General features: G+C 50.7%; 3 protein-coding genes across 12 annotated transcripts in view; 2 read left to right on the top strand and 1 right to left on the bottom strand.

Moving 5' to 3' along the window:
- The window catches only part of OGFOD2 (2-oxoglutarate and iron dependent oxygenase domain containing 2), a 13,084-nt gene extending 5,249 nt beyond the window's left edge, over positions 1 to 7,835 (top strand). Inside the window, exons 2-7 of one of the 2 annotated variants that reach the window (XM_019507161.1) lie at positions 285 to 341; positions 2,565 to 2,675; positions 3,311 to 3,431; positions 4,221 to 4,345; positions 5,290 to 5,547; positions 6,682 to 7,835. In XM_019507161.1, the coding sequence (XP_019362706.1) occupies positions 285 to 341; positions 2,565 to 2,675; positions 3,311 to 3,431; positions 4,221 to 4,345; positions 5,290 to 5,547; positions 6,682 to 6,957 (948 nt within the window). In that variant the 3' untranslated portion in view covers positions 6,958 to 7,835. The remainder of the gene's footprint in view (positions 1 to 284; positions 342 to 2,564; positions 2,676 to 3,310; positions 3,432 to 4,220; positions 4,346 to 5,289; positions 5,548 to 6,681) is intronic. The other variant, XM_019507162.1, reaches the window with a different exon arrangement.
- Positions 7,836 to 9,079: 1,244 nt separating this feature from the next.
- Positions 9,080 to 18,166, top strand: ARL6IP4 (ADP ribosylation factor like GTPase 6 interacting protein 4). Of its 2 annotated transcripts, none has more exons than XM_019507159.1 (7): positions 9,080 to 9,163; positions 10,741 to 10,873; positions 11,279 to 11,478; positions 11,917 to 12,237; positions 13,405 to 13,522; positions 15,635 to 15,704; positions 17,150 to 18,166. In XM_019507159.1, exons 3-7 carry the CDS (start codon positions 11,292 to 11,294, stop codon positions 17,204 to 17,206), a joined length of 753 nt encoding a protein of 250 aa, XP_019362704.1. In that variant the 5' UTR covers positions 9,080 to 9,163; positions 10,741 to 10,873; positions 11,279 to 11,291; the 3' UTR covers positions 17,207 to 18,166. The 2 variants fall into 2 exon arrangements, with proteins under 2 accessions (XP_019362704.1, XP_019362705.1); XM_019507160.1 differs by having other exon boundaries at positions 11,276 to 11,478.
- Positions 18,167 to 21,197: 3,031 nt separating this feature from the next.
- Positions 21,198 to 25,721, bottom strand: part of PITPNM2 (phosphatidylinositol transfer protein membrane associated 2) — a 219,128-nt gene continuing 214,604 nt past the window's right edge. For all 8 annotated transcript variants that reach the window (XM_019507150.1, XM_019507151.1, XM_019507154.1 and 5 more), the window contains 2 exons: positions 24,487 to 24,615; positions 21,198 to 23,820 (listed from right to left, as the gene is read on the bottom strand). In XM_019507150.1, coding sequence (XP_019362695.1) covers positions 23,479 to 23,820; positions 24,487 to 24,615 — 471 coding nt within the window. In that variant the 3' untranslated portion in view covers positions 21,198 to 23,478. The remainder of the gene's footprint in view (positions 23,821 to 24,486; positions 24,616 to 25,721) is intronic.

Here is a 25,721-nt window from a genome sequence, read left to right as displayed (position 1 = left end):
TGGGGGGCCCCCAACCCCCACTCGCCCCCTCTACCCGGGTGACGAGGAGCCAACTTCAGCCCCAAAGAGACCCGGCTTGGGAGACGCCCCGGGATGGCAGTGGCAGAAGCAGGCGCGTTTGATAGCGGCCCTGGCGCTCGGCCCTTCGTGGTTCGCTTCCCGGGATTCTTCCTCGAGCTGGACCCGCCGGGCTTCTTTAAACCCTGGGGAAACAGCTACAACGGCAGGGTCGCTAGACATCCAGGCCGTCACCGTCCACTGCCAACCTCTCCTCTGACTTACAGGCGTTGAGGAGCCGCGGCTGCAGGAGCAACGAAGATTTTAAAGCGGTGCTGAGCGAGGTAAACGCCATGTCACCCGCACGGTGTCACGCCTGCGGCTTCCCTAGACGTGGGGTCTTGAGTCTTTACGCTTTACCGGTCGCGCGTGAAAGGGGACGTTTGGGTAAGTGCGAGCAGAGGGAGACCCGATCCAGGCAGCTTCCTTCAAAACAAATCCACTTGGCTTCCAGGGAACTTTTCCGTGTCTATTCATATACAGGTAGGTAACGCTAAAGCGTCTGGGGACACAGCTCGCGTGAACCCTGAAGGCAGAGTCATCTCCCGAGAACCAGGGAGAAGCAACATGACAGATGGATTTGATGCACGTTGCTGGTTACTTCCCTCCCCTAACACCCAGCCCATCTTTCTGATGCAAATTCTGTCCTAGCTTAAGACCAAAGGTAAAAGCTGAATACAGCGCTGGATATTCTTGCACACGCTTGCTTACAAAGCCAAGAAGTTAACCCTGACTCTCAGTCCACTATAATGGGCTTCTCACTCCCCTCCTTGGTTTCTAATCACACTGCCCTAACTTCTTTGACATTTTTAGTCCTCCTTTTATACAACACATTTATAAAAGGTGGGGGGAGCGCACTTAAATTGCAGCATTTCACTCCAAAGGGTCCTACACTCTTCCCATGCCAAACACAGGTGACAATTACTACCATTGAAATGCAACCATTTCTACAATGATGCTTTCTGCACTGCTGTCTGCAAACTAAACTTATATTTATTGCACTGTTTCTGGGAAAGGACCCTCAAGCACCAACACGTCAGCCTAACCTGCACAATTCTTTCTGAGCATAAGGTAGCCAAGCAAAGCTGAGTCCCCCAGCAAAGATGTCTGGTGAAGGAGACCACAAAAAAAAAGCAAACCGTGGGGTAAATTTATACTGAAGTTACCTGTGTGCTTCAGCAATGGCAGCTTCTGCTGCTAGAAACAATATTTTTAGCAAACCAAGAGCTCTCTACAGAGCACGCTCCAGAAAGGACTTTATCTGGGGTTGGTGTAGGCCCAGAGATACAGATTCTCCAGAAGGAAGGTACCCTGCCCAGGTCTGGGTTTAGACCTCTGAGAATGGAGGATGTCAGACAGGGGCAAGTGCTCTCCAGATAATTCACCGCTTCCTTCATTTGCTTCAGAGTCCCAAACTTAGCCCTGCATAACAACTCATTCCACTTAAGACAGGAGAATCCCATGCAGTGGCTCTACAGAAAAGGACCTGGGGGAGACAGTGGACAATAAGCTGAATATGAGCCAGCAATGTGCCCTTGTTGCCAAGAGGCTAACAGTGTACTGGGCTGCATTGGTAGGTGTGTTGCTAGCAGGTCAAGGGAGGTGATTATTCCCCCTATTCAGCACTGGTGAGGACATCTGGAGTCCTGTGTTCAGCTTTGAGTCCCCCACTGCAGAAAGAATATGGACAAATTGGAGAGAGTCCAGTGGAGGGTGACAAAAGTGAGGGGGGGCAATGACTTACGAGGAAAGACTGAGAGAATTGGGCTTATTTAGTTTGGAGAAGAGGAGACTGAGAGGGGACTTGATAGAAGTCTGCAACTACCTGAAGCAGGGTTCAAAAGAGGATGGATCTAAACTGTTCTTAGTGGTGGCAGGTGACAGGACACGGAGCAACAGTCTCCAGTTGCAGCAAGGGAAGTTTAGGTTGGATATTAGGAAGAATTTTCTCACTAGGAGGGTAGTAAAGCACTGGAACAGGCTACCCAGAGAAATGGTGGAAGCTCCATCCTCGGAGGTTTTCAAAACCCGACTAGACACAGTTTTGTCTGGGATGATCTAGTTGGGGCTGGTTCTGCTTTGAGCAGCGGGCTGGACTAGACGTGACCTCCTGAGGTCCCTTCCACCGCTAACTTTCTATGATTCTATGACTTAGGCCAGACTTGTCAGAACTCACATAGGGCAACTACTTTCATAGGCAATTTAGTCTCCTTTTCCAAGGGCCAGGACATCTGCAGTTCCTGTTTTCTTCCACAGATTTGCTTTAGAATTTGCCCTTGAACCTTAATGAGAGGCTGACTCAAACCTCTCCTTGCCCTTTGTAATTTTCCAGCCTATTATCCACCCTTTTAGTGACTCACAAAAGGCACAGAAATACATGCTTCACTCAAAGAGGGGCACACCCAGAGATGATGCCTGGATGCCAGCTGCTTTGACTTGGTGAGCGAGTTTTCTTATTACAATCAGCATTTGCTTTCTTACAAAGACAGTCTATCATCTCTTCCTAGATTGAGAAAGAAGTGCAGCGAAGGAAGCAATTAGGTCATGACTCCATAGAAAGGAAAGCCATCATTTCACAGCAGTACAAAGCAAAGCATCCAGAAGTGTATGTCCTCCAGGTAATATATATACTGCAGTTGCACTCTACTAGCTACGTAGGCATGTACCTTGCAGATGGGCAAAGCCTTTTCTGTGCCTTTATATGTCCCTGGACACACTCATGTGAAAACAAACTGTCTTTCCCACCCTGAGCATGTTTGCAAATCTCTACCAAAGCCGATGAGACTGGCCACAGTTGCCCTCTTACTCCTTGTTGATTCTAAAGCAACTTTAGTCAAGTTGGAGGTAACGCAGACAAAGCTGAGAGCACACTCAGGCCCTGTTCTCACATGGCCACTGGAAACAGTGTTATCAGGCAGATTGACCACAGCACCTGAAGAGGGGCCAGTAGAAAGATTAATTTAGGAGCAAGTTGCTAAACATTTGAAGCTCAGCCCTGTCACTGTGTCACGCTGAGAGCCTGAACCAAGGCAAGATGTTGAATCTAGTCAAAATGGCAGTTTGCACTGATCTGCTAGGTCATGAGTGGGCAGGTGCCAAGGACACAGCTGCACGTTATAGCTCTCTGTGCTTTCAGCCTTTCGAGAGCATGTCTAACTTCGGGCCCTAGACACCTGCAGCTGGTAATGTGGTTAGGCCAAGGCCCCTTCTCTGAACAAATTAAGGAAGCTGTGGATGTTCATTTTGTTTTTTGGCTTCTCCCCATGAACACGAGGACTCGTTCCTGGCCCCTGAGTTCTTGGAAACGGTGAAGTATTGCACGTCACAGGCCGCAGATCTGCAAGGCCTCCTGTGCCTCCTTGAGACCTTCTCAGGTAAAGCCAAGTCACTCATCAGTGACACAGACAGTCCACATGCCAGAGCCTCAGCAGGAAAGAGCACTGCTTTCAAACCACTTCCTGGCTATTGTAGTCAGAGAGCTGGCCGGAGGCCACTAGGATGTTGTTCTCTTTATCCTCAGGGTCTCTAGGGAGGCAGTAGCCAGACATCAGTGCCATCCCCCTGGTGACTACCACTGGGCTAAGATGATGCATTTTGGCTCTGCTGCAGCGTCACCCTGTGGCCTTTGCATCTGTTTGAGGGACTGGATTTTTTAACCCCTTTTCCCTAAAATTGCCAGTTCAGACCATCTCCCTTTACCCAGTATGGTTCCCATATGAACAGATATGTCTTTATTGCTCGGTACCAAGCTCAAGGTTTTTCTGCTTCTCTCCAGATGCTCAGAAGGACCTTTCTGTAAAGGAGAAGTTGACAGGATATACAGTGAAAACTAAGCATCACACTGTCAGTCTCAAAGTAGAAGGTTGCTTTTATTGACCACCTCAGCTAATGCTTCCTCACCACCGCCTCTTTCAAAACCTTGTAGCCACTAGACTGGAAAACCTGGAAGCAAAGCCCTCCAATGTCCAGTAGTAGCTATAAACATGCTCCACTGTTGCAGCAATGATAACTATTTAAATAACCAAAGCAGCCTGGGGAAGCTGTTGTAGGACTGTAGTAGTGTCCAGCTAGGCGAGTTTTACAGCAAGAATGTTCTGCATCTCTTCCACCCATCCTGCGCTGCGATTGTACTTACTGAGAGATTCCTGCTTTCTCTTGGCCAGATAAGAGGATCTATCGACTTCCCGTGTTCTCCAAGGACTTCTGCCGAGTCTTCATTGAAGAGCTGGAGAACTTTGAGCAGTCCAACATGCCCAAAGGCAGGCCAAACACGATGAATAACTATGGGGTATGTACTCTTAGGACCCTTAGAAATGATCCTTATCAGCCCAGTTTCCTTGGAAGCTTCCCAGTCCATTCCCCTCCAGCCTGTGTAGACTGGCTTAGCCTGGCTAGTAAAACTGCATTAGAACCTGACCTGTTACTGAGTGTAGAGGCTACTGCCCGTCTTGTAGCTGCAAGCGCACTATGCTTCTGGCAAAAAGAGAAGTCCAGCCAGAACCTCATAACATCGGGCTCAAAATACCTACCAGCCATGCAGGTTGCAAACCAACTCGGGACACACACAGTCCAGGCAGAGTCTGTCCTTCAGGAGACAGGCTTTGATAGTACTGCTGTACGGCTCCACTGTAACTGCTTCATGGTAGAGCTCATCTTTCTTAGCCATCTGCTCAGGGCCATTTCTGGTCCAAATCCCACATCCTCTTGCCTTTCTGCACAGCCACAGGAAGCTCCCATACCCTGGCACACTTGCCACTCTCCACAGAGCTTTTGGAAAGCAAAATGACACCCCGTGCTAGATGCACCCTTCCTGGCATGCCTGCTTTGAGCTCCCTGAGATTCTAAAAGCGCTCCATACACACAGGACTTGGTATTTCAGGGCCTTGGCAGTTTACATGTTAAATTTGTGCTGCTGAAGGGCTGGATTGGCAGCCTTCTGGAATCCTGACCACATAAGAGGGCCTCTGGAAGAGCTAAATAATCAATATGGACAGGCCAACATGCAAATAAAAGCTGGCTGTATATCATCCTACCCATGCCAGTGTCAAACCTACCCCGCATCTGCTTCCCAACCTGAATGCAGCTAGCAGCCTGTAGCTCTTCCTAATAAGCAGGGAGGTTGGCAGGGAAGAAAACTCAGCACTGGGAGGCTCCACAGCACTGCTGAGGAACTAGCAGAAGGAACCAGACCACTGTCTGCCTGTTCCCATATGCTCTCTCTCTCTGGTACAGGTCTTATTAAATGAGCTGGGCCTGGATGAAGCTTTCATTACACCTCTGCGTGAGAAATACCTGCAGCCTATCACAGCGCTGCTGTACCCAGACCTGGGAGGAGATTCCCTGGACAGCCACAAAGCCTTTGTTGTCAAGTATGCAGTACACCAAGATCTGGACTTGAGCTGCCACTATGACAATGCCGAAGTCACTTTAAATGTGTCCCTGGGAAAGGAATTCACTGAGGGCAACTTGTATTTTGGAGATTTCCAGCAGGTACCAAACATCTCTTTCAGAGCAGCTCTTTCTTGCTCAGCAGAGCAGCATCTGGCCATTAGCTTTGTTTCAGGAACTTGCTGCACAAGGGAGCTAAAAGGGGAGCTATTAAGAGGTTTGGCGCTCACAGATCAAACCGGAGAATTTTCATTGGGCTGATTTTAGGTTTCTAATCAGAAGAGAGAGTGAGTAGGGAGCTGTGATTTTGGAGGGGCAAACATTTAGTGAGCTTGTTGCCTGATACCAGTTTGCCTGCGACTGGACTCAGTCACAACCTTTCCATTCTGCGCTCAGTACAGAAGGACGCTCATCTGAAATCCTCACAGCAGGAAACTAATCACAGCAAGTTAAGCTAACTACTGTCACTCAGAGATGATCCAGCTAACTGTCATGTCCGAAATGAGAGCAAAACCCTTCCTCCATCCCCATTTCAACTCATTTTGAGGAGGTGGAGAAAACTCTCCAAAAAGACTGAAAGGAGGAATTAGTTACCTTCAGACAAGATGCAAAACTAAAGCCAGAGCCACTTGTGGCTACTAGAAGGTCTTTCAGCCAAGACCCCCATGTGCTGGCCATAGTGCTGTGACACTCTGCATGCCTGAGTTCCCTCTAGCCACTGTTCACTACCTGACCTCACCCCCAAGCAACCGCACTAAATGGTTTAACATGGTGATGCTCAACCAGGGTGCTGGGGCACCCTGTGGTGCCTTGGGATCTCTTCAAGGGTGTTGTGGGCACCACACAGTGGCAGCACTGTTAGGTTTGCAACTGTTATTCACAAGGTAAACCAGAGATTTCAAACAGAAATCTAAAGCTGTGGTCTTTCCGAGTTCTTTGCAGCAGGATAGCCGCTCTATTCCTTTTCTGTAGGTAAAAAGGTAAAAACTAAGAGCTGGCATTTTCCCAGAGCTGCCTCCAGTTTAAAAAGGTTGACCCACACTGGTTTAACAGCTCGCAGCTCTCAGTCCAGAGGCAGCTCCATTGCAATTGTGGTTAAGCGTTCCCTGCCTACAGCCTAAAAAATGCTTTGGGGTGAAAGGTGGGGGGGCCATGAAAGGATGTTCTAACCATCTGGGAGAGTCAGGAGCAGGAGAGTATTTTTGTAACCTGGTTTCTGCCTCCTTTGTTTCCCAGGCTCCAAGCCCAGTGCCAACGTACATTGAGATCGAGCACGTGGTATCTCATGGCTTGCTTCACCGGGGAGGGCAGATGCACGGGGCACTCCCCATCACCTCTGGAGAGCGCTGGAACCTCATCGTGTGGATGAGATCGTCTGCCATCCGCAACCAGCTCTGTCCTATGTGCAACAAGAAACCGCAGCTGGTGGAAGCCGAGGGGTTTGGAGACGGGTTTACGAGAAGCCCAGAAGGGGACGAGCCTGAGACAGTGGATTTATGCTCTGTGTTGTAGCAGAGGACAAGGACTGAACTGGCCAGACTACACCAGCCAAAGTGAGCTCCTGCCCAATCTAACCACAGTGACCACCCCAGCACGGAACAGGGAGTCAGACTTTACCAGCACAAGTGCAGTAGTTGGCCCTTGGCAATGGTTAGCCCCGTTACCCAGTACTGACATCTCAGAGCCACCTGTGTGTATGTACACTCAAGTCGTCCTCCGCTGAGTACATCAGGCTTGTTCAAGCTGCCCCAAAAGGCTGAGCCTTAAAAGCCAAACACAGACCCCAGTGTTGCTCTACAAGTGCAAGTGTTTCACTCATTGCTGCTTCACATCCCCCCCAGAGAGTACTGAGCAGCCCCCTTCGGAGATACTGCTGTTTCCAAACAAACAGGAACCAGCTGCAAAGGCGAAAGGGTTGGGTGCTGCTCACAGCTCTCTAGTAGAAGGCGAGCCCAGGCAGAAGTGACGCCTTCCATGGGGCATAGGGATCTCCCTCTGAGCTGAGCACTGCTATAAATGTCACCAAGAGAAGAGCAAATGTGGTATTGCTGACTTGGGCACTGCAGCCGTCTGAATTCCTGAATTTGGCACTGGGGGCCCACTGCAAATAGCGCAGAGACAGATGATCGCATGTCCCTGCTGGCTCTGGACCCATCAGTTCAGGACATTAATTCCAAGCTGCAGATCACATACGCCAAAAGCTGATATTCAAGATGCCAGATCCCTTTGCCTTCAGTTGTCTCACTTGACTCCACAGAAAACGAACTGTGTCCCAAATACACAAATACGCCATTGTCATTATTATGGGCTTCTTCGCTTCATTTACTTTGGCTCCCATGGTACCCTGTATGATCGCTCTCATTTGCATAAGTAATGATGATGAAGCATCACTGTCATAGTTTATGTGAAAAGCGTTAATTTTAAACTTTCCCAGCAGATCTGAAGCATTTTGGGCTTGCTGTCTCATTAGCGTGCAGCACTGATGAGCTTTTTCATTTGCAAAACTCATTAAATTGGCATTTTGGAAAGGGAAAACGCCATTAGGTCTGTACACTGAACCTCACACTTGGAACAGAAAGGATTCTTATTTCTCGCTGTTTTCTGTATTGAGAAAACCAATCACGGACTCTTAATTTTCTTCAGCTGGAAATGTTCATGCTTCTTATTTGCATTTGAATTACCCCAAGAAAAGTTAATGAAAGAGAAAACTGCCAGTCAGTCTGCTGCTGCCTGGGTATGCGAAACTCAGACTGCAAATAGCTAATTAAAAAGGCAGGGCCCAGGGGTATGGGAGAATAAGCTCTCTGGCCCCTGCTCCTCCTTGCAGGCTGGCAGCTAAGGCGGGTTCTGCTCCTCCCTTTGCCCTTCACTACAACTCCTGTAACTCAGCTTTGTAAAGCTGGGATAATACCGAGCTGTGTTCTCGAACTGGCAGGTCTCGAGCTAAATTCCTCCGTGCTTGCAAGTCACCCTCATGTCCTCTGGAGGAGGAACAGAAATCCAGCTTTGGTCCAGCTGTTAGCCTTGGCGATGATCACATCTTTGGGCTGAGACAGGCCCCACACACAACCTTCCAACAGGCTGTGAGGGCCCCGAGGCAGCGGTAACAGAGCAGGAGGCATCGCCTGGAGGGAGGCAGTGAGGATACCAGCACCTGGGCAGCCTGCCACTGGCACCCCAGAGGGGCGCAGCCGGCAAGGAAACACCTTTGAGCCAGGGACGGAGGACGAGGCTGTTGTACTTGGCCCCGTTCAGTGGGATTCGCCCCAATGCCAGGACGCCGGTGAAGCAGAGCCATGAACCCAACCGGCGCCATCTGCTACTCCGTGTAGGGAAAGCGGCCGCGTCAGCCTCTCACTGCCGTGACCCCCATGGCCAGGTAGGCTCCATGCCCCACGCCAGAGCCAAGGCAGGCCCAGGCGGGGTTGTAGGGTCTGGAGACGTGGGAGGAGGCAGGGGCAGGGCAAGCCCCCACCTCTGACCCCAGGCCCTTCCCCCTGGCAGTTCCCGGGGCACGTGGCAGCCCCGGCCTGGCTCCACCGGGGGCCCATAAAGGGGTCGGAACCAATGTGCCCGGGCCCGCGCTTCCGGCCGAACCATTCCTAACGCCACACCCCGGACCGGAAGTGGGTCGGGAGAGCCCTGGACCAGTGGCGGGGCGCAGCCCGGCGCGGCGCTTGGCCCCGGGTACGGGGCGGGGGATTCCGGCCTCGCTCGGGTGAGCCCCTTACCTGCGGCCCCGCCGGGCCGTGCGGGGGGCGGCGGCGGAGGGTCTCCGGGGGGGCTAGAAAGGGGCGGGATGCCAGTGCGCATGCGCAATGCGGCTGGGCGGGCCTCGCCTGGTGAGGGGAGGGCAGGGCAGAAGGAGGGATTTAAAGAGCCCCGGGGGGGTGGTCTTAAAGGGGCCGCGTGCCAAGGGAGTCCTCTCCCCAGTGGTGCAGGCAGGGAGCGCAGCTGGGTCCTGCTCCCGGATCTGGATTTCCAGGCAGTGAGATAAGGCAGCAGCCACCAGGCAAGCCAGGATGTCCAGGAGGGTTTGGACCGGACCCAGCGCTCGGCCGGGGGAAGGCACCCGGTGTGTCTGTGCCAGACATCAGCCTGTCCTGGCCTTGCACGCGTCTCCCGGACCGTCCCGACGCTCTCCTGGAAGAGCCCGTTTCACCGCCCAAGGGACGGCATCGCTTCGCCTCTTGCCTGGGGGATGCCGACGGGCTTTTCTCGGAGACAGGGAGTTGGTCTGGAAGGCTGGGACACCTCGCACACTGGTTGCCTGCGAGAGGCCTAAGCTCCCCTGGGATTTGGTAACCATTGGTGCCGCTGCAGACAGGGTCGTTCGCCAGGTCCCGCTTGCCCTGTCTCCTGCATCGCGCGGTGGCCGCGATGCCTTCTGGACTGGGCTACTCCACCCCGTGAGCCACTGCCCTGCCCAATGTCGCAGATAGATATCGATAACGGAGAGAGGCTGCAGCAAGCAGCGGGACACGCGGGCTTTATTCCTGCAACCCTTGTCAAACCGGCTGCAGGATCTGGCTGTGGTGACACGGCTGCATAGCCGAGATTGCAGGAGCGGAGCTTGCGTTGGGACCCAGGGAAAAGGCCTCTGCATCTCATGCGTGTGCAGAATTGCTGCGTGCCGTTGCCCGTTACGGAACGGAGCTGAACTTCTCCACGCAGGACTTCCGGCACCGCGCCACACGGAAACTTTCCTTTGGAAATCGGTCTGAACTTCTGATTCATTTGCAATGAACTCTTGGACTTTTGTGCTTGTAGATGGAAGAGAGGCAGCTAATTAATGGAATAGCTGGGAACTGTTGGCAAAGAGAAAACGCTTCCCTGTACCAATTACACTGATGCTGCCATCTCGTTAAAAACTATGACTCAATGAGCTTGTACCTAATCACAGATTGCTTGGGCCCTGCGGCCCATTGCCGGGGTGTTGAGCTGAAGGAACAAGGTGCCAGTTTGCTTCAGGGAAGCAAGCTGGGGCATTAAAAAGCTGTCCTTGGCTGGTGGCTCTAATCAGCATTTTAAATCATGAGGTAATTGGCTCTTCTCCATTCAGCTCCAAATGGAAATGCTCCTTGCTGATGGTTGTTAGTGACAATTTCAATCGCGCGGTGAGGTCCAGTCACTGCTAAGGAACGTGCGTGCATCAGTCCTTCACACGGTGCAGAGGGTTAGATGAGGACACAGGTTCAGGAACAGAACCTCAAACCCTTGCATCGTGCGAGTAAGGATGAAAAGAAATGATGGATTCTGCAGTGGTAATTCTAATGCTGCTGCTCTCTCTCACAGGAACGACTTCTGACAGCTAACAGGAGAAGGGCACAGAGGCGGATGAGGACATCTTCTGCCAACCCAAAGCAGTGAGGGCCGTTTGGACAGCAAAGGAGAGTTGTCTCATGAACGGCGTAGTGGAGAGATAGTGGTAAGGTCCTCCGCTAGATTCACATCTGCTCCTAGCTCTCAGTGCTGCGCTATTAGATCTATTTTACAGACCTCCTGGGAAGGGCTTGCTTAGCGAACCCTGATTTTAGCCACTGGTCTAACACATCCAGATAAACAGTCCCTAAAACTGCAGGGCAAAAGAAGTGACGGGCGTAGGGCAAGTCTGATGTACTTCAGTGAACTTATCCTTGACAGTTATTTTGAGATGAGTACAAACTGGGGGTTTAAGCAGCATGGGTCGTGTAGTTCCAGCTAGAGTGGGCAGAGCTGCTGGGTTGGGGATGCCGCTGGAGAGTCTCCCCAGCTGTCAGGGGACCTAATCAGTGTGGTTTTGCTGTCCTGTATTAACACCACTAGCAACAGCAAAATAAATGCGTTAAAGCAGGACTCCCGGCGCAATGGCTCACAGCCAGTCCAGGAAACGGTCCCGGAGCCGGAGTGACTCGCGAAGCCGGCAGGAGAGGAAGAAGGAAAAGAAGGGACGAAAGAGCAGCAAGGATTCCCGCAGAAGCAGCCCCTCCCCCATGAGGAAAAGGGCCTCTGGGTCTCACCGCCGCAGATCCAGCTCTGCTTCCACTAAGGAAGGTAAGAGCAGGTGGGTGCAATGGCTACCATTGAATGCTGGCTTTTCACCTGGCTCTGAGCAGCCCTGGGGCAGATGCACAATGAGGGCTGAGGTAGGGACGCTCACCACTTCCTTGTAGCTCGGTTAGTAACAGGCGCCTTCCCACAGTCACCTTGGCCCATGCTCCACACCCATTGCTGTCATCTTCTGATCTCTAGAGCCCAAAGATACTAGGTGTGCTGATCTGTCATCTTTGTGCTCTCCCTATTGCCCTCCACCTTGGCGTAATCTCATTAAAGCATTAGCACCATGGGATTTTGCAGTGGCTTTGCTGTTCAGGCTTCTAAAGAGGAGCAAACCCCAAACTGCACAGCAGGGTAGCACGGAATGAGCGCACGACAGTCTGCCCAGCAGGTTTGGTGGGAGCTCTCTACAACCCCCTTCTCGCTGTGTTGCAGAAAGAAAGAAGAGGGACAAGGATAAAAAAAAATGGGCGGCGAATACCTCCTCCTCCGAGACAGCATCTTCATCCTCTGGGACCTCTTCCTCCAGCTCCTCTTCAGACGAGTCAAGCGACAGCGAACCCAAATCAAAAAAGAGGCGGCATAGCAAGAAGAAGCGAATGAAGCAGAAGGACAAGAAGAGGAAGAAAAAAAAAGAGAAGAAGCTGAAAAAGAAATGCAAGGAGAGGGCTAAGGAGGAGAAAGCCAAGGCAGAAGGGGCACCTGGCCCTTCCCTGGAGCAGTGGCAGAAGGACTCTCTGGTGGAATCTGGTCCAGGTAATAGCTGTGTTTCCAGCTGCTCTGTCAGTGAGCAGAGAAGTGATGCAGTCAGGGAGAAGCCGTTCATCTCTCCCACACTTTAATTAAGCGGATCCTTGTAGCAATAAAAGCTGATAAGCCTTTTGCTCTCTTTCCCGCCCAAGCTTGATGCCTCCCTGGGGAACAAACATAGGGGCCCAAAATCAGTGGTTTTTTGGTAATCTTCCTAAAAATTCAGAATGAGAGAACGTACCTGCACACAAGACACTGACCAAGCTTCTGGAGTCGACAGTTAAGACGATAGTTTCCAGTATATGTTTTTCCACTCAAAGGAGGTTGGTAACACTAGGTGGACTGCATTTGTCTGTTCACTGCAGACTGAGGCTTGATCCTTTATACAGGACCTGGCATTGATTTAAGGTGCAGATCCCACAGTCCTCCCACTCTTGTATCTCCTGGGTGAATCAGGAGTGCAGGAAATCCATGATCAAAAGCAACATTCTGAAAGCTCCTCAGAGACTTGATAGAGACAGAAAAGCAGGGACCTTCTCCTCTGAGGCAGTGCCTTTGTCTGCCAGACCCCACCCTCCTCCTCTCTGATTTTCGGGGGAGTTAGGTGTCTGGATACCTTTTGAGGATCTGAGCCTTCAGACCCTGTGTCTAACTGCCAGTCGGTGGCATTTAGGGTCCTAAAACTGGTTTAGCAGTTTTACCCCAGACCTTAAATTGGCAATCCAAGTACTGCTGGAGTCTGTTAAGCAGCAAATCAGATGAGGCCTGTGTTACAGAACCGCTCATCTGGAGGGTCCCAGAACTGCCTGGCTTCAGTTCAGTTCAGATATTCTGACTTCTTTGGAAAACGCAGCGGTGTTATCACTGGGAGCAGAGGGGTGCTAATGCCAAGTGCTCTTGAGAAGCTTACCTATTGTAACCTTGGGCCGACTGCAGTTTCCTTATGGAGACAGGGCTCTCCCCCTGCCGGGGGCATGGGCAGGCTTGAATAGTTTGTTTGTAACCTCTTTGGGGTGGCCAGCTCTTGGGAATGAGACTTGTCCCCCATGTAATGGGCAGCATGCTGTACAAAGCAGCACCCCTGTAAGGCCCCCAACCCCAACTTCCTCCAGCGGAAAGGGCCCTGTGAGCGCAGGTTCCTCTTCAATGCTCTCACTGAGGTTTGCATTCCAGTTTTGACAGACGAGCAAAAATCCCGAATCCAGGCTATGAAGCCCATGACAAAAGAAGAGTGGGACGCAAGGCAAAGCGTCATAAGGAAAGTCGTGGATCCCGAAACAGGGAGAACAAGGTACAGTCCCAGGGAAACAGCAGCCGAGGAAGGAGGGGGTCTGGGAGCAGTGGGGGAGGTGGGTTCTCACAGGCAGTGCAAATCCACAAAGCTCTGATAGAGCACGTGGAGCTGGTTCATAGACACGTGGCAGGATCAGAGCAGTAGTTCTAACAGCAGATGAGATAAGTGATCCATCCACCTTAGTTAAATGCTCATCTCAGTGAAACAGTCTGGTTGTTTAGTAAAGGATGAGGTGGCCGATGGGGTCAGCATTAGCCCCTTAACAATTTCCTGCAACAAGGTGGAAGCCTACACAGATGTAGTCAGAGCCGCAGTGTTAGTGACAGGGGAGTCTCCCAGTCCCTCACCACCTGCTTCCAGGGGCAGTTGCTCTCTGCAACAAGCTCCTAGGCCATCCCTGCAGCATCACATCCAGCCCTGCTGCCATGGTAGAAACTAAACCCGGCTCGAGGCCTAAAGCATATGGGGCCAGAAATCCCGTGTAAGTTGTGTTCCTCTCTGCTTGAGGAGGAGAGATGCAGAGGCTAAGTGCAATGCCAGAGGGAGAGGAAAGGGGCTTGCTGTTTGGAGATTGGCCGGGTCTGTTAGGCGAGGCTGTCAGGAGCTAGGCACCTTCCATGTACCCTTGAGCGCTCCATGGTCCCAGAGAGAGAGCACAGGGAGCCTTGTAGGACCGAGCCTTGGGAGACCCTGAGAGATGCAGAACCTGGACCCCAGAGCTGCAGTCATTGCAGGTAGATCGCTCACACCTCGTTACCCAAGGCTGAGGGCACTTTCCCTTCTCTGCCAGGGAGTGGCTCTGTTTCCTGAGCTAAACACAAGTCTGAGCCAGCAAACCTGGCCTAGAGTCCCTGGCCTCGCTGCCTTCTTTGTTGTCGCTCCCTGGGGGCACTTCCTTGCCCGTCACATCTAAAACGCAGACTTAGGCCACTGAGAAAGCTGGGGGAGGAGGCAGATTGCCCCTCTGCTCCAGGCGGCTGCAGCCCAGGAGCCAAAGAAAACATCACAGTCGGGAAGCAAAAATGACCCAGTTTTTGTGAAGCTGCCTCTTCCAGCAAGCAGGAACCATCAAGCTAAAGAAAACTGGGTGCGACAAGGCCAGGCTTAAAAATAGAAGGCAGCTGCAGGGCTCAGGGGAGGGGTTTGCATGAGCAGACCCCCTGGGATCAAAGCCTGCTTTGCTCCATGGCTTCTGCTACTAAACTTGTTGCCCCCTCTCCTGGTTCTCTGCACGGCCAAGCACATCTCCAGTTCCTGGGTGCCCAGCAGCTGTAGTGGGGAGGGACTGGCCTGAGAGTTGCAGCCTCCTTCCTTGCAACAGAGGCTGTCAGCACCCATTAACTTCAAGCTGGCACAGAACCACGCCAGCGCCGGTTGTCTGCGCAGCAATGCCACTGGTCATGGAACTGGCAGATGCGAGATCCCTTCGCCTTGGACCACAGCTTCTCTGTGGCCTGCTGGTGCGATTGGCTTGATTAGCATCTTGCTAGCATCATGTAAGGCTGAGGAACGTCAGGCCTGACGGAGCTTAGCTCATGGAGCTGCCAGGTGGGGGGGTCATGCCCAAGGAACTGATGAGCAGAGCTGTGCATTTTAATCCTGCTAAGATTGGCCACAACATGGCTCCTGGTGTTCTACCATGGGGCCTGGAGTTGCTCCCAGCGTAGAAAGTAGAAGCTGCTGAGATACTCCAAGCCTATGCCAGACTGTTAGAGCTGCATCTGGCCCCAGCCCCAGCCCGCTCTGCGCCTCCTTCCTGGTGCCAAGCTTGCTGCATCCCTAGAGAGTATACAGGATGCCAGGCTGTGGCCTGTCTGTGCTGGCAGAGCCTCTTGACACTGTTTGAGAACAGGCCGTCGCCAACACAGAAGGTGCCTCCGGCATCTCCATCAACAAGTCCAGCTTGTTGGACTTCTTCTGATGTGAAACAGTACCTCCCAAGGAGAGGCTGGGTGCGGGGGAAAGGCAGTGAAAAGCCCAGTCACTCCTCAGGCAGAAACAGCCCTCCGCCACCTTCTGCTGCTGGGGAAACAAAGCAATGTGTTGCTTACGGGCAGCGCAAACCAGCTGGTCGGCTCCACCGGCCGTGTTGATGTGCTTTTGTTCCAGGCTTATTAAAGGAGACGGAGAAGTACTAGAAGAAATAGTCACCAAAGAAAGGCACAAAGAGATTAACAAGGTAGGTCATCTCCTCATTGCAAAGCCTTTCAGGTTCCCACTGAGAGGCTGTCTAGAGGCTTGAACGCAGGACCAAGATGGCTCTGTTAGCCTTAGGCAGCTGGTAACCTCCCTTGGTTTCCCTCCTCAATCTCCAGACTGGGACAATCAGTGTCCATCTAGCAAGGGCAGGAGGAGCGTGGGGTCAAGAGTGAGTTGTGCTCGCCCATCTTGGTGTCACACGGAGATGGGCTTTGTGGATGGGGAAGAACAGTGGAGATGCTAGGCCTCAGGTTCAGTAAGGCTTTTCATGCTGTGTTCCTTGATGTCCTCCTAAGTAAACTAAGAAGTTACAGTCTGGATGAACAACTGTAAAGTGCATGCCAGACTGGTTGAGTTATCATGACCAGTGGTCAGTGGTTCCACATCTAACTGGGAGGGATCAAATGGGGGTTTTCCACAGGTCTGGTGCTGTTCAGTACCTCCACTAGTGGCTTGGAGGATGGAAATGAGCCTACACTTGATCCACTTGCTGTTGACACCAAAGTTGCGGGGAGCAGAAGACACTCTGGAGGATATGCTTAGGCTTCAAAATGGCCTTGAGAAATTAAAAAAATGATCAGAAACATTGGATGAAATTCAGTAAGGACAAGTGCTGTACTGAGGACAGAACAGCCAAGTACATACATACACAGAGGGAAGGACTGGCTGAGCTGCAGAGTCAAGAGAAAAAGGATGTGGGGGTTTTGATGGACCACAAGCTGCACTGGAGTCAGTGAAGTATTGCTGAAAAAGTCTAATAGCATCCTTGGGTGTAATAACAGGTGTAGAAGTATCCCTTGATTTGCTTGAGAGGATTTTTCCAGTCAATTCAGAACTGGTAAGGCCTCACCTGCAGTACTGCATCCAGTTTTAGGCACCATACTTCAAGACAGACATGGATTAATTGGAAGGTGTCTAGAGGAGAGCAACACAAATGACCAGAGTCCTGGAAAACATGAAGGGAAAGGAAGGGTTAGAGTTGGGGTTATTTAGCTTGGAGAAGCAAAGACTGAAGGGGGTTGGTAAATGGTCAGACACAAGAGGTGGTTATCATGAGGAGGGTGATCAGCTGTTGCGTCTACAGGCGACAAGTGATGGGCTGAAAGCGCACCCAGGGAGATTTAAGTTGTATATTAGGAAGCGCTCATGCGGAGGGTGGTCAAGGCTGGGGAAAGCTTACCAAGAGACACTGCAGAGTCTCCATCACTGGAAATGTAAGCGCAGTATCAGAAATGTTGGTCTGGGATGATTTAGGAAGGTGGTTGAGAGGGGGTTGGACTGAGGTCCTCTCCAGCCTGGCTTTTCTGTGATTTTTGAGCCACTGTTGTTGGCAGTTTTCCAAGCTCTTTGGGGGCAGAGGGAAGTCCTTGGCCTGATTCTTTGGGCATCTGGCCTGTAAGCACCTATTTGTCTGTTCCTTTGCAGCAAGCTACCCGTGGAGACGGCCTGGTCTTCCAGATGAGGACAGGGATGCTTCAGTAACTGCCTGAATTGCAACCACGACAATAGAGGTGTTTTCTTTTCACACTTCCCAAGGCCCTAGTCTGCCAAAGCAGGTAGTTAGTTCCCTTTTGCGCTGCACTGACTGTTATTGTGCACCTGGTGACCTGTTGGGACATTCACCCTATGGACATTCATGTTTCCTGTTCTGTGTAAGTTGAGTGTCTGGGGAAAGGAGTGACTCTGGCTCCTCATTCAGCCACAGCTTCTCTGCCCTCCATCCTGGCTGTCCACCACTGCTTGGTGGTTTAAGCAGCAAGCAGTGGTGCAGCAGCTCTCATTTCTCCTGGGAGTTCAGCACTGCTAAGGTCTGTCAAGGAGAGGATAGGCCAACCCAATGATTACCACTGTGTTGCCTTTAAGAGCAACTCTTGTGACTGCGAGCCATACGCTAAGTCTCTGGCAAGCACCCAGCTGGCAGAACCGCTCAGATCGAGGGCTCTCCCTGCCGACTGGAACTTCTGCATGCCTGCTCGTCCCTGGCTTAGCATCTGCCCAGTGCTTTGAGGTTCTTCAGGAAACAGGGACCCAGTTGCACTGAGCTCCAGGGTGCAGTCAAGCCCAGGTCCTGTCAGGTGCCAACTCCCACTGGCTGGGGTTAGTCAGTAGCACCTGACACGGGACAGACTCAGGCTGTGACTTCGCACTGGTTGCCTGCCCTCAGGGCTAGATGCTGCCCGTCCCATGCATGGATGAGGATACACTGCAGAGGGCTAGGTCAAGCCTTGCCCGTGTCCCTGCACCAACAGGATGCCCTTTTGCTACAGGGCACTTACCTGGGTTGCATGTCTCCTGAGGGAGCACCACACGTCCTTGTGGTTGGGGAGTGCCAGGGTCTCAGGAGAGAACTGAATCACGTGGAAGCACCCTGTTTTCCAGGAGGTTTTTTTCCCCGCTTAATGTTGGTGAATCTGAAACCTAAAAATAAATTGGTGAAAGGCACCTTTGTCCTGCTGCATTGATTTGGGTGGCCAGGAGGGTCTCCAGGCTGCAGTTACATAAACCACCAGCTTCCTGAAGGTGCTGGAGTAGGGAGGGGTTTATTCCACACCTGCCAGTAGTCTCCTGTCAGTGCAGCTTCCCTTTCCCTCTAATGCAGGCCTCGCCATAGTAGCTGGGACTAGCCTTTGGAGATTAGTTACCTTTTATAAGGAGCTAAATCTGCCATACCTTCTCTGGAGATTGACAGGAGCCTGAAGGAAAGGGAGACCTGAGCCTTGGAAGAGCCTGGACATGTCTGGTAGCAACAGGAGCCTGGCCAGGTGCTGTGCACACACGGGGGAAGGAGAGGGAAAGGGAAGGGCTCTCCAGCCTTTTGGGCAGTTTAGCATAAGGTAGCAACCCTGAGCAAGCAGGCTGTACAACAGAGCAAGCCGCAGTCCCCGAATCAGCCGGGCTTTGGCTCTTGGAGGCTTTGCAGGCAGCAGATTTCCCCTACTGAATTTACCAGCAGCCTGGCCAGAGGGTACAGCCTGGGGCAGTGGTTCTCAGTCTTTTTAGACTTGAGGCAGCTGGCACAAGACTCCAGGGCCCCCTCAAAGTGGCAGCTCAGATTGTGACTACAGAAAAATACTAGAGCAATTCCTTTGCAAAAAAAACTCGGGGAAGCCTACGGCAGGGCAGAATGCTCCTAACACGATGGATTCCTACTTGAAATCTTCCAAATCGTGTCTGCACACCTAACAGTCCTTATGTTGTACGGCCCCCTTGACGGGATCTCAAGGTACCCAGAGTGCTTCAGAATCGTGGACCCAGGTGCTTTTGAACCACATGCCTTCCCCTGTTCCCCTCCCCATCAGCCCAATTACCATCTCCCATCATTGCCCCCACTCTGGCCATAGCTCCTTTCCTGCCGTTCTGGGTGCAGGGTGCCTGCATCTCGCCTTTCCAGCCCCTGCGGTCATCTGTCCAGCACCAGTTGGACACTTGCATTCAACGGGCTCATTTTTAGGCCCCCCCAAGCTCGCAAAGCCACCAAAAGAAGCAGACACAGAAAGTTGCCTTCCCATTTCTTTAATCTGTGTAACGTACAATGATACTGTACACAAAGCACACCCAGGCATTAGAACAATGCGCTAACAGCAAGGAGGAGAAGGAAGTGGTACGGTAGGTATGGGCCGTCACATACAAGCAAGTTAAGATCTTAACAGTATCATCACACACGACAGAATACACAGAATGAAAACCAGGATGAAGTAGACTGGGGTCTAACCGGTTCCCTGGCGGTATGCAGGTATCTGTCCCTCTTGCAGATCAAGCCAGGAAGAAGATTCCCCCTTCCCCAATCCATTTCCCTAAAACGAGTATTTATAAATAAAATGTAACGAACATCGTTGAATAGAAAATCGACAGTCAAGGATAGCGACATCCAGAGGGAGGAGAAATGTAAGGCTTCTAGAACTAATAGGAAAATGCAGCAAAGGTGAAGATACCTGAAGAGCAGGGGCTATAACCTACGTGCAGGTTTCTTGTGGGAGGAGCAGGAGCTTGCTAGTAACCCTTTGGTTAGTTACTGGTTTGCCTCTCACGTGGCTTCTAACACTGTAAACGTTTTTGGTATTAAAACTTTGCCTTTTTTAAACTTGGGAGTTAGCAAAAGAAGAAAGGAAGAAACCGAAGTGAAAAGTTTGGGGTTGTTTTAAAGGGACAGTGTCAGGTAAAAGCAAAAAACAATTCCAATCCAACGTTCAGATGATATAAAAAAAGCTGCTTTTTATAAAGCCTAAAACACACAGAAACATTTCCTTGAAAGCTCAGTTCCAGTGGAAGCCATTTAACAAAAAAAAAAAACCCAGCCCAATAATCCTGTGCAGTGCCTGCAGTACAAGTATTGCAGTGTTGTGCTAGTGAGTGAGAACTAGGAAGTGCTATTTATTAAAACTAGTATTTTTTTTCCATTGGCTGAGCTGACAAATGCATAAGGAGCGAAGCAGGCGATACACTTCCAAATAATTTCTTGAAGCTTGAACCTAAAGTTACTGGTACTAATGGCAAAGACGGTCTTTCACCTGACAGCGTCCCTTTAATAAGAACGGGAAGTACATTCATGTTTTCGCAACTGTAGCCACATGGATCCTCTTTTGGGCCCTTGGAAAGGCATTTTGTTTCACATGCACCACTCTCCAAAATGTTTCAGAACAAACAGTTTATAAACACAAAGGTAAACTATTGCTATTGTTGTCAGAGTTGTAATAATGTTGATCTTTGCTTCAGCTATAGAAATGCAAGATGGGGATGTTTGTGAAGATAGATTCATGTGGAACGCTAATGCACTGAACAGGTGGAAAAAACCCTTAGTGGCGTATTTCCTGGTCATACAAACCCACATCAGCTGATATTATTGCAGTGATGAACAAGGATTCTGCTCTATGATTGCTTCTCCATATGGATCCTTACAGTGGAAACCAAGAAAGGAGGGGTGGGATATTCAAGAAGCTTAATAAAAGGGTCAGAACAGAGGTGCTATGATTGTCAGTCTTCCCAATTCGTTTCAATTATGGAGCGATGAAGAGGTGATTGGAATATTGCACTTCTGCATTCATTGACAGTTACATTAAACTTGGTCCATAAAATAATTGCTTTGTACATAATGCCTGAAACAAAAAAGCTACATTTTTTTTTTAAATATTAATAAACCCTGAAGGTTCTCTTCCCTCCAGACACTGTGTTTTCTCTACATAAAATAAATAACTTTCACTTTGTATATACCCACTTTGTAACATTTACATTAGCCTCTGTTTTACACTATCTACACACCAGAAAAATCTCACCTGCATTCTGAAAAATGTACGTCATGCCTCGGTTTGTGGACTCTGCTTTCAGAGGAAGATTATAACTTCGTAAAGGCCATATCCAAATTTGCAAATATTCTGTGACCCTGCTTTGGATGCTTCACAGGAGGGGCTGCAGCTGGCTTCTACGGCAGAGGTCAACGTTCAGCTAGCAAAACGCTATGATGACTTTTAATTTTTTAAAATCCAGTAGCTTTGGATGTACATTCAAGGTAGCTAGGCTGAGTCACGAGAAAGGGAAGTCAGTTTTTCAGTAGTAAAAATCAGTAGGTATGTTCTGTAGCACAGTACTTATCAAACATGAGTGGCTTCAGACTAGTCAGGCTACCTACATGTGAGAAAGATGCACTGTGTTTGTGGTGGGTTTTCTTTTTTTCAAAGCTCCCTCCACACGGATGTTCTCAGTAGTGAAGAGCTGCTCTTACTCCACCACCATGTGGACCAAGCACGGACTCTAAATCAGTCCTGAAACTTGAGGTCTCAGAAGTCATGGGATCAATTTGGGATGTTTGCATGAGTTGTGTTTGCCGACCGGGCTCCGAGCCAGTAAGCAGAGCAGTGTTCACAGTGCTGTGCGTCTCGGTGCAGGAGTGATGCACGTAGGATTGAAAGAGTTAAGAAAGTGAAGCAGCCAGTCTAAAAAAATCTTGTTCTCGGTACGGTTCTCCTAAGTAGAAAGCGATACAAACACAGAGCACTGTGGCCGAGGGAAGCGGGGCGGGCACTTAGCCAACAAACCCAGAACTAATATAAAATCTTCACGTGAAATCAGCCTGTGGTGACCTCTACGTGGGAACCCCAGATTCCTCAGAAGGGTTTTCCTGTTCCTTGGCTGGTGTGTGCACGAAGGAGCCAGCGTCCTTCACCAAGGCTGGAAATCCAGGATCATGGCTGTCTGACCAAGGAGAGGCAGGGCTCGCAGGGCTTTCAGGACACTCCATGCTAGGCTGTTAAATGACGCTCCCTTGTTCTGTACCTTCCGGCTCCTTTTCTGCGGCAGTCGCTAGGGGGTGCTGGGAAGCAACCCAACGCGCTGCCCTGCAGCCTGCAACTGCCACCTCTGCAGCACTCCCAGCCCCTTGCCTTGTACTCAGCACGAGACACACCAAGATGGGAGTTTAGGGCGGCGTTAGCTCAGCACACTCGCCAACTGCAGAGCTGGGAAAATTAAGATATGGCCTTTTCCTTCGCTTGTACGACTCTGCTGGCACACTTCCTTCCAGTCTCCTTACTGCTGAAAAACTTCTGCACAAAAAATTCTAGGTATATTTACACCCTGGCTTAGCTATACTTAATTGTCATGCACTACAAACAGCTAGGTGTAGCTACTTGAGATGGTAACAAGTCTCCATTCTAAAAATTATCAGTGCAAAAACAATGAGGTTTTACAGTTGAATAACTACCATTAGAAGAAGCGAGTTGAATTCCCAGGAAAGCTGCTGCTGGACTTGGGGAGAACCTGGAAAAAAGAAAGCTCTCGGGGGTGGGGCAGGTTGAAAGATTTGGGCCCTGCATTGCGATGACAAGAACTGCAGTGCAATCTAGCTGCCACACCTTTGCGGTCCCTTGTGAATAGATAGTGGTTCATTTTTTAAATCATACACAGCAGTAATATCTGGAGGATTTAATATACAGTAATTTAAGTGGCTGAGGTTTTTAACAGCTAAAATAAAATAGCTTGTATTCTTTTGCAATAGGTCAATGTGACAAATTACATCAGCTTCCAAAATGAGTCTTTAAAAAAAAAAAAAAGGCAGAGAATGAAAACCAGGGACCCCACTTCCTTGAGCACGAATGTGCTGACAGACTGGTCCACCCAACAGGCTGAGACGTGCCACTAATGGTTTGCCGAGGCATGTGCTCCTCGATAGAAAGGGGATAAATTCTAAGCTCTCGATACGCGTAAAGCGCTTGACCGCTCCGTCCAATGCGGGAGAAGCCCCTTGCTCGCGTGTCTGTGCCTTGGCAGCGGCATGCTTACAAAACAGGAGTGCTGCAAGTCAGCTGTGTCTCTCAGTGCAGATAACGGGACCACCACCACAAGAAGATCCACTGGGCCTGCCCCCTGCCGCCCCCCACGGCACTGAGGATCGCACTCAGTCACGTGTATCTGATCAATGGCTACGAAGGTGAGGAGGCACATATATACAGTCACTAAACCTGGATAAAAGGAGGAGGCAGGAGAGCACGAGGTCTTGACCTGGAGGCTGTCTGTTTTCTTTTTCTCCTCAGATCCCTAGTGTCAAACGGTTTCTCGGGCTGGTGCCCCACGAACCCCATGCCCCGCGTTAAGGCCTGCACGTTCCATGTGGGAAACACATCCTTGTTTCCTCCCCAAACACCGGGTTGTTAGAGAGTAGCACCATATTTACCCTTCTGGCCCACACCGCTGGCCTTGTCCCTCCTTCCTTTTGTTTCCTCCTCTGGCAGCCGTGGCCGACTGCTGCTCGCTTCCCTCTGGCCCTACTTCTGACCCAAAACACCAGGTTCCAGTTTGATCACCGCGCTCCGGCCCCAGCACCCCGTGGCGATGCTCATGCTTCTTTGGCTGCGCTCCCGCTCCCTCTCCTTATCACTGTCCGACTGGCTCTGCGTGCGCTCGGGCCGGTGGCCGGCCCCACCCGCCCCCACGGGCTGCGAGGAGATGGTGCGGAGCAGATGGTTCCTCTTGCGCAGAAACTCTGTCTGGCTGGGGAGACCGAAGCTGCCTTTCCTCAGGGCCATTCGGGTGGTGTTCTTGGCCGGCCGGGAGCGGTGGTTATACTCCAGCTGGGCGAGGTGGGCCGCGTACCCTTCCGTAATGAACTGCAAAAAAAGCAACAGGATTACCCAGCAGGTAAGGGCCACGGTCAACTCGAAACAGAGATGCTTGTGAAGGAAAGGGAGTCGCAGCCAATTCATCTCCCACCCAGGCCCTCCAGGCCAAGCTGCCGACAGCTGTGTTTTTTTTCCTCTTCTCCCTACGGCTGTTTCTGTGGAGTTCCCACACCGCAGAGAAGGCCAGCTGACTTCTACCGGTGAAGCAGCAATAGTGATGCTCGAGGCCATCAAATGCATAGAAGTACATGACCTTGATGAACAACCAGAACTCCCCCCACCCCTACTCTTACTTGCTCAGCTTGGGTAACTGCAGGGAGCTGGCGACAGGAGGAGATTTAAACAGGTGGGAAATCAAAAGTGGATTTCTGATTATATCACACTACAAAGCATAAGGCCACTGAACAGCAAGTGGCATTTTCTCTCCGTTTCCAACATGGCAGTACGTAAAGCAAGGAAACCATCAGACCCCTCGTGGGGGACACGGATGGATCTTGGTCTGAGGTTCAGGCAACTTCCTCTACAAAAATGAAGTCTGGTCTTGTTCTTTGTGAAATCACTGTTGAAGTTCCCCTCAGCTCCAAGAAGAGCAGTAGCAGGCACTTGAGTTGTCTCTGGACAAATTAAAATGGATTCATAAGACCACGCTCCTACCTGACACTGACTCTGTAGCTTCTTGGTTGGTCGGCCAACGATGTATATATGCGTAGGGGGCAAATTAATGGAGTTGTAGACGGAAATGTCCTTAGTGGATCCATATGCTGCGTGGATCTTCATGTGGAGCTGTGGGGAGAGAGGAGAGGAGCTCATTCAGAACGAATCTCCACTGGGATTCTGCTCATTTTTGTTTTTGCATCATGACTGCACAAATCTATTAGGTCAATAATGTACGTGGGACCCAGCTGGAAAATGCCCTGCAGAGCCATGCAATAGTTAACCAACAGCTGAAGGTGTTTACACAGGCTGAATGGGGTTAGGGACCACTAGGAAAATGTATCTGTGTTTATCTAGCATTGGCCTTTCTTTGAGGTCTGCTTCAGGAGGAGTTTATCAGCAACACTGCCAGTGAGGGGGTGTTTTGCAACTCTCTGCTATAACTATTTACATGGAGAATTTTTCTTCTGCTGCGAAACTGCAGCACACAACACCGCTGTTTAACTTGTGGGGCTATTGGGAGGTCAGCCTAACCAACTATGCCCATCTCCCTGCCTGATGCATGGACTATTTTCACCTATCGGCAGTTACTTGATTTAACGGGCAGGTTTGGCTCTCCACAAAACAGAAGATTTAATTCAGCCTTTGGCCAAAGACTAAAAAAAAGATTGTTTTGCAGCAAAGAAGGTGGCAGAAAGCAGGGGGGGATTCTCCAAGAGGAACAGCTCAGCTTGGTGCCAAGTGCGGACCGCTCTTATTTCTCCTTCAGAGCTGCAAGCAGTCCAAAGACTTTGCTGTCCTCTAGCAAGGTCAAGTTTCCAACAAGATTCAGCATCTGTTGTAATAAGAGGGTCTCTGGGATAGCTCAAGCTTGAGATTTTGCACCCAGCTTTCAAAACAGAAGCTGAATCACAAAGGAGCTGCAGTCCATACTTGAGAACAGGCTCCTGTGCTTTCAAGGACTAAGAGGGATAAGAAATACATGTTTCACTGAAGTAGGTAGCTTTGGGGTCCTGGCAGTGACCATGAAATAACCCAGATCGATCACAGGAAGAAAAGGGAAAACGATGGCAAGCAAAGACCCCATAATAAACCCACCAGAGACCACATCATGGGCAGCATTCCCTCTAAGCTGTGTGGCGTGCATGGCCATGCAGACGCGCCTGGCAGTGCAGCATGAGCGCGCCTGCATGGCTGCACACGGCGCACAGCATAGAAGGAACATTGATCATGGG

The sequence above is a fragment of the Gavialis gangeticus genome, unplaced genomic scaffold, assembly GCF_001723915.1.
Source record: "Gavialis gangeticus isolate Ggan-Ray unplaced genomic scaffold, GavGan_comp1, whole genome shotgun sequence".
NCBI lineage: Eukaryota > Metazoa > Chordata > Crocodylia > Gavialidae > Gavialis > Gavialis gangeticus.
Note: the sequence above shows the minus strand (reverse complement) of the source record. Positions and strands in the feature narration are given on the sequence as shown.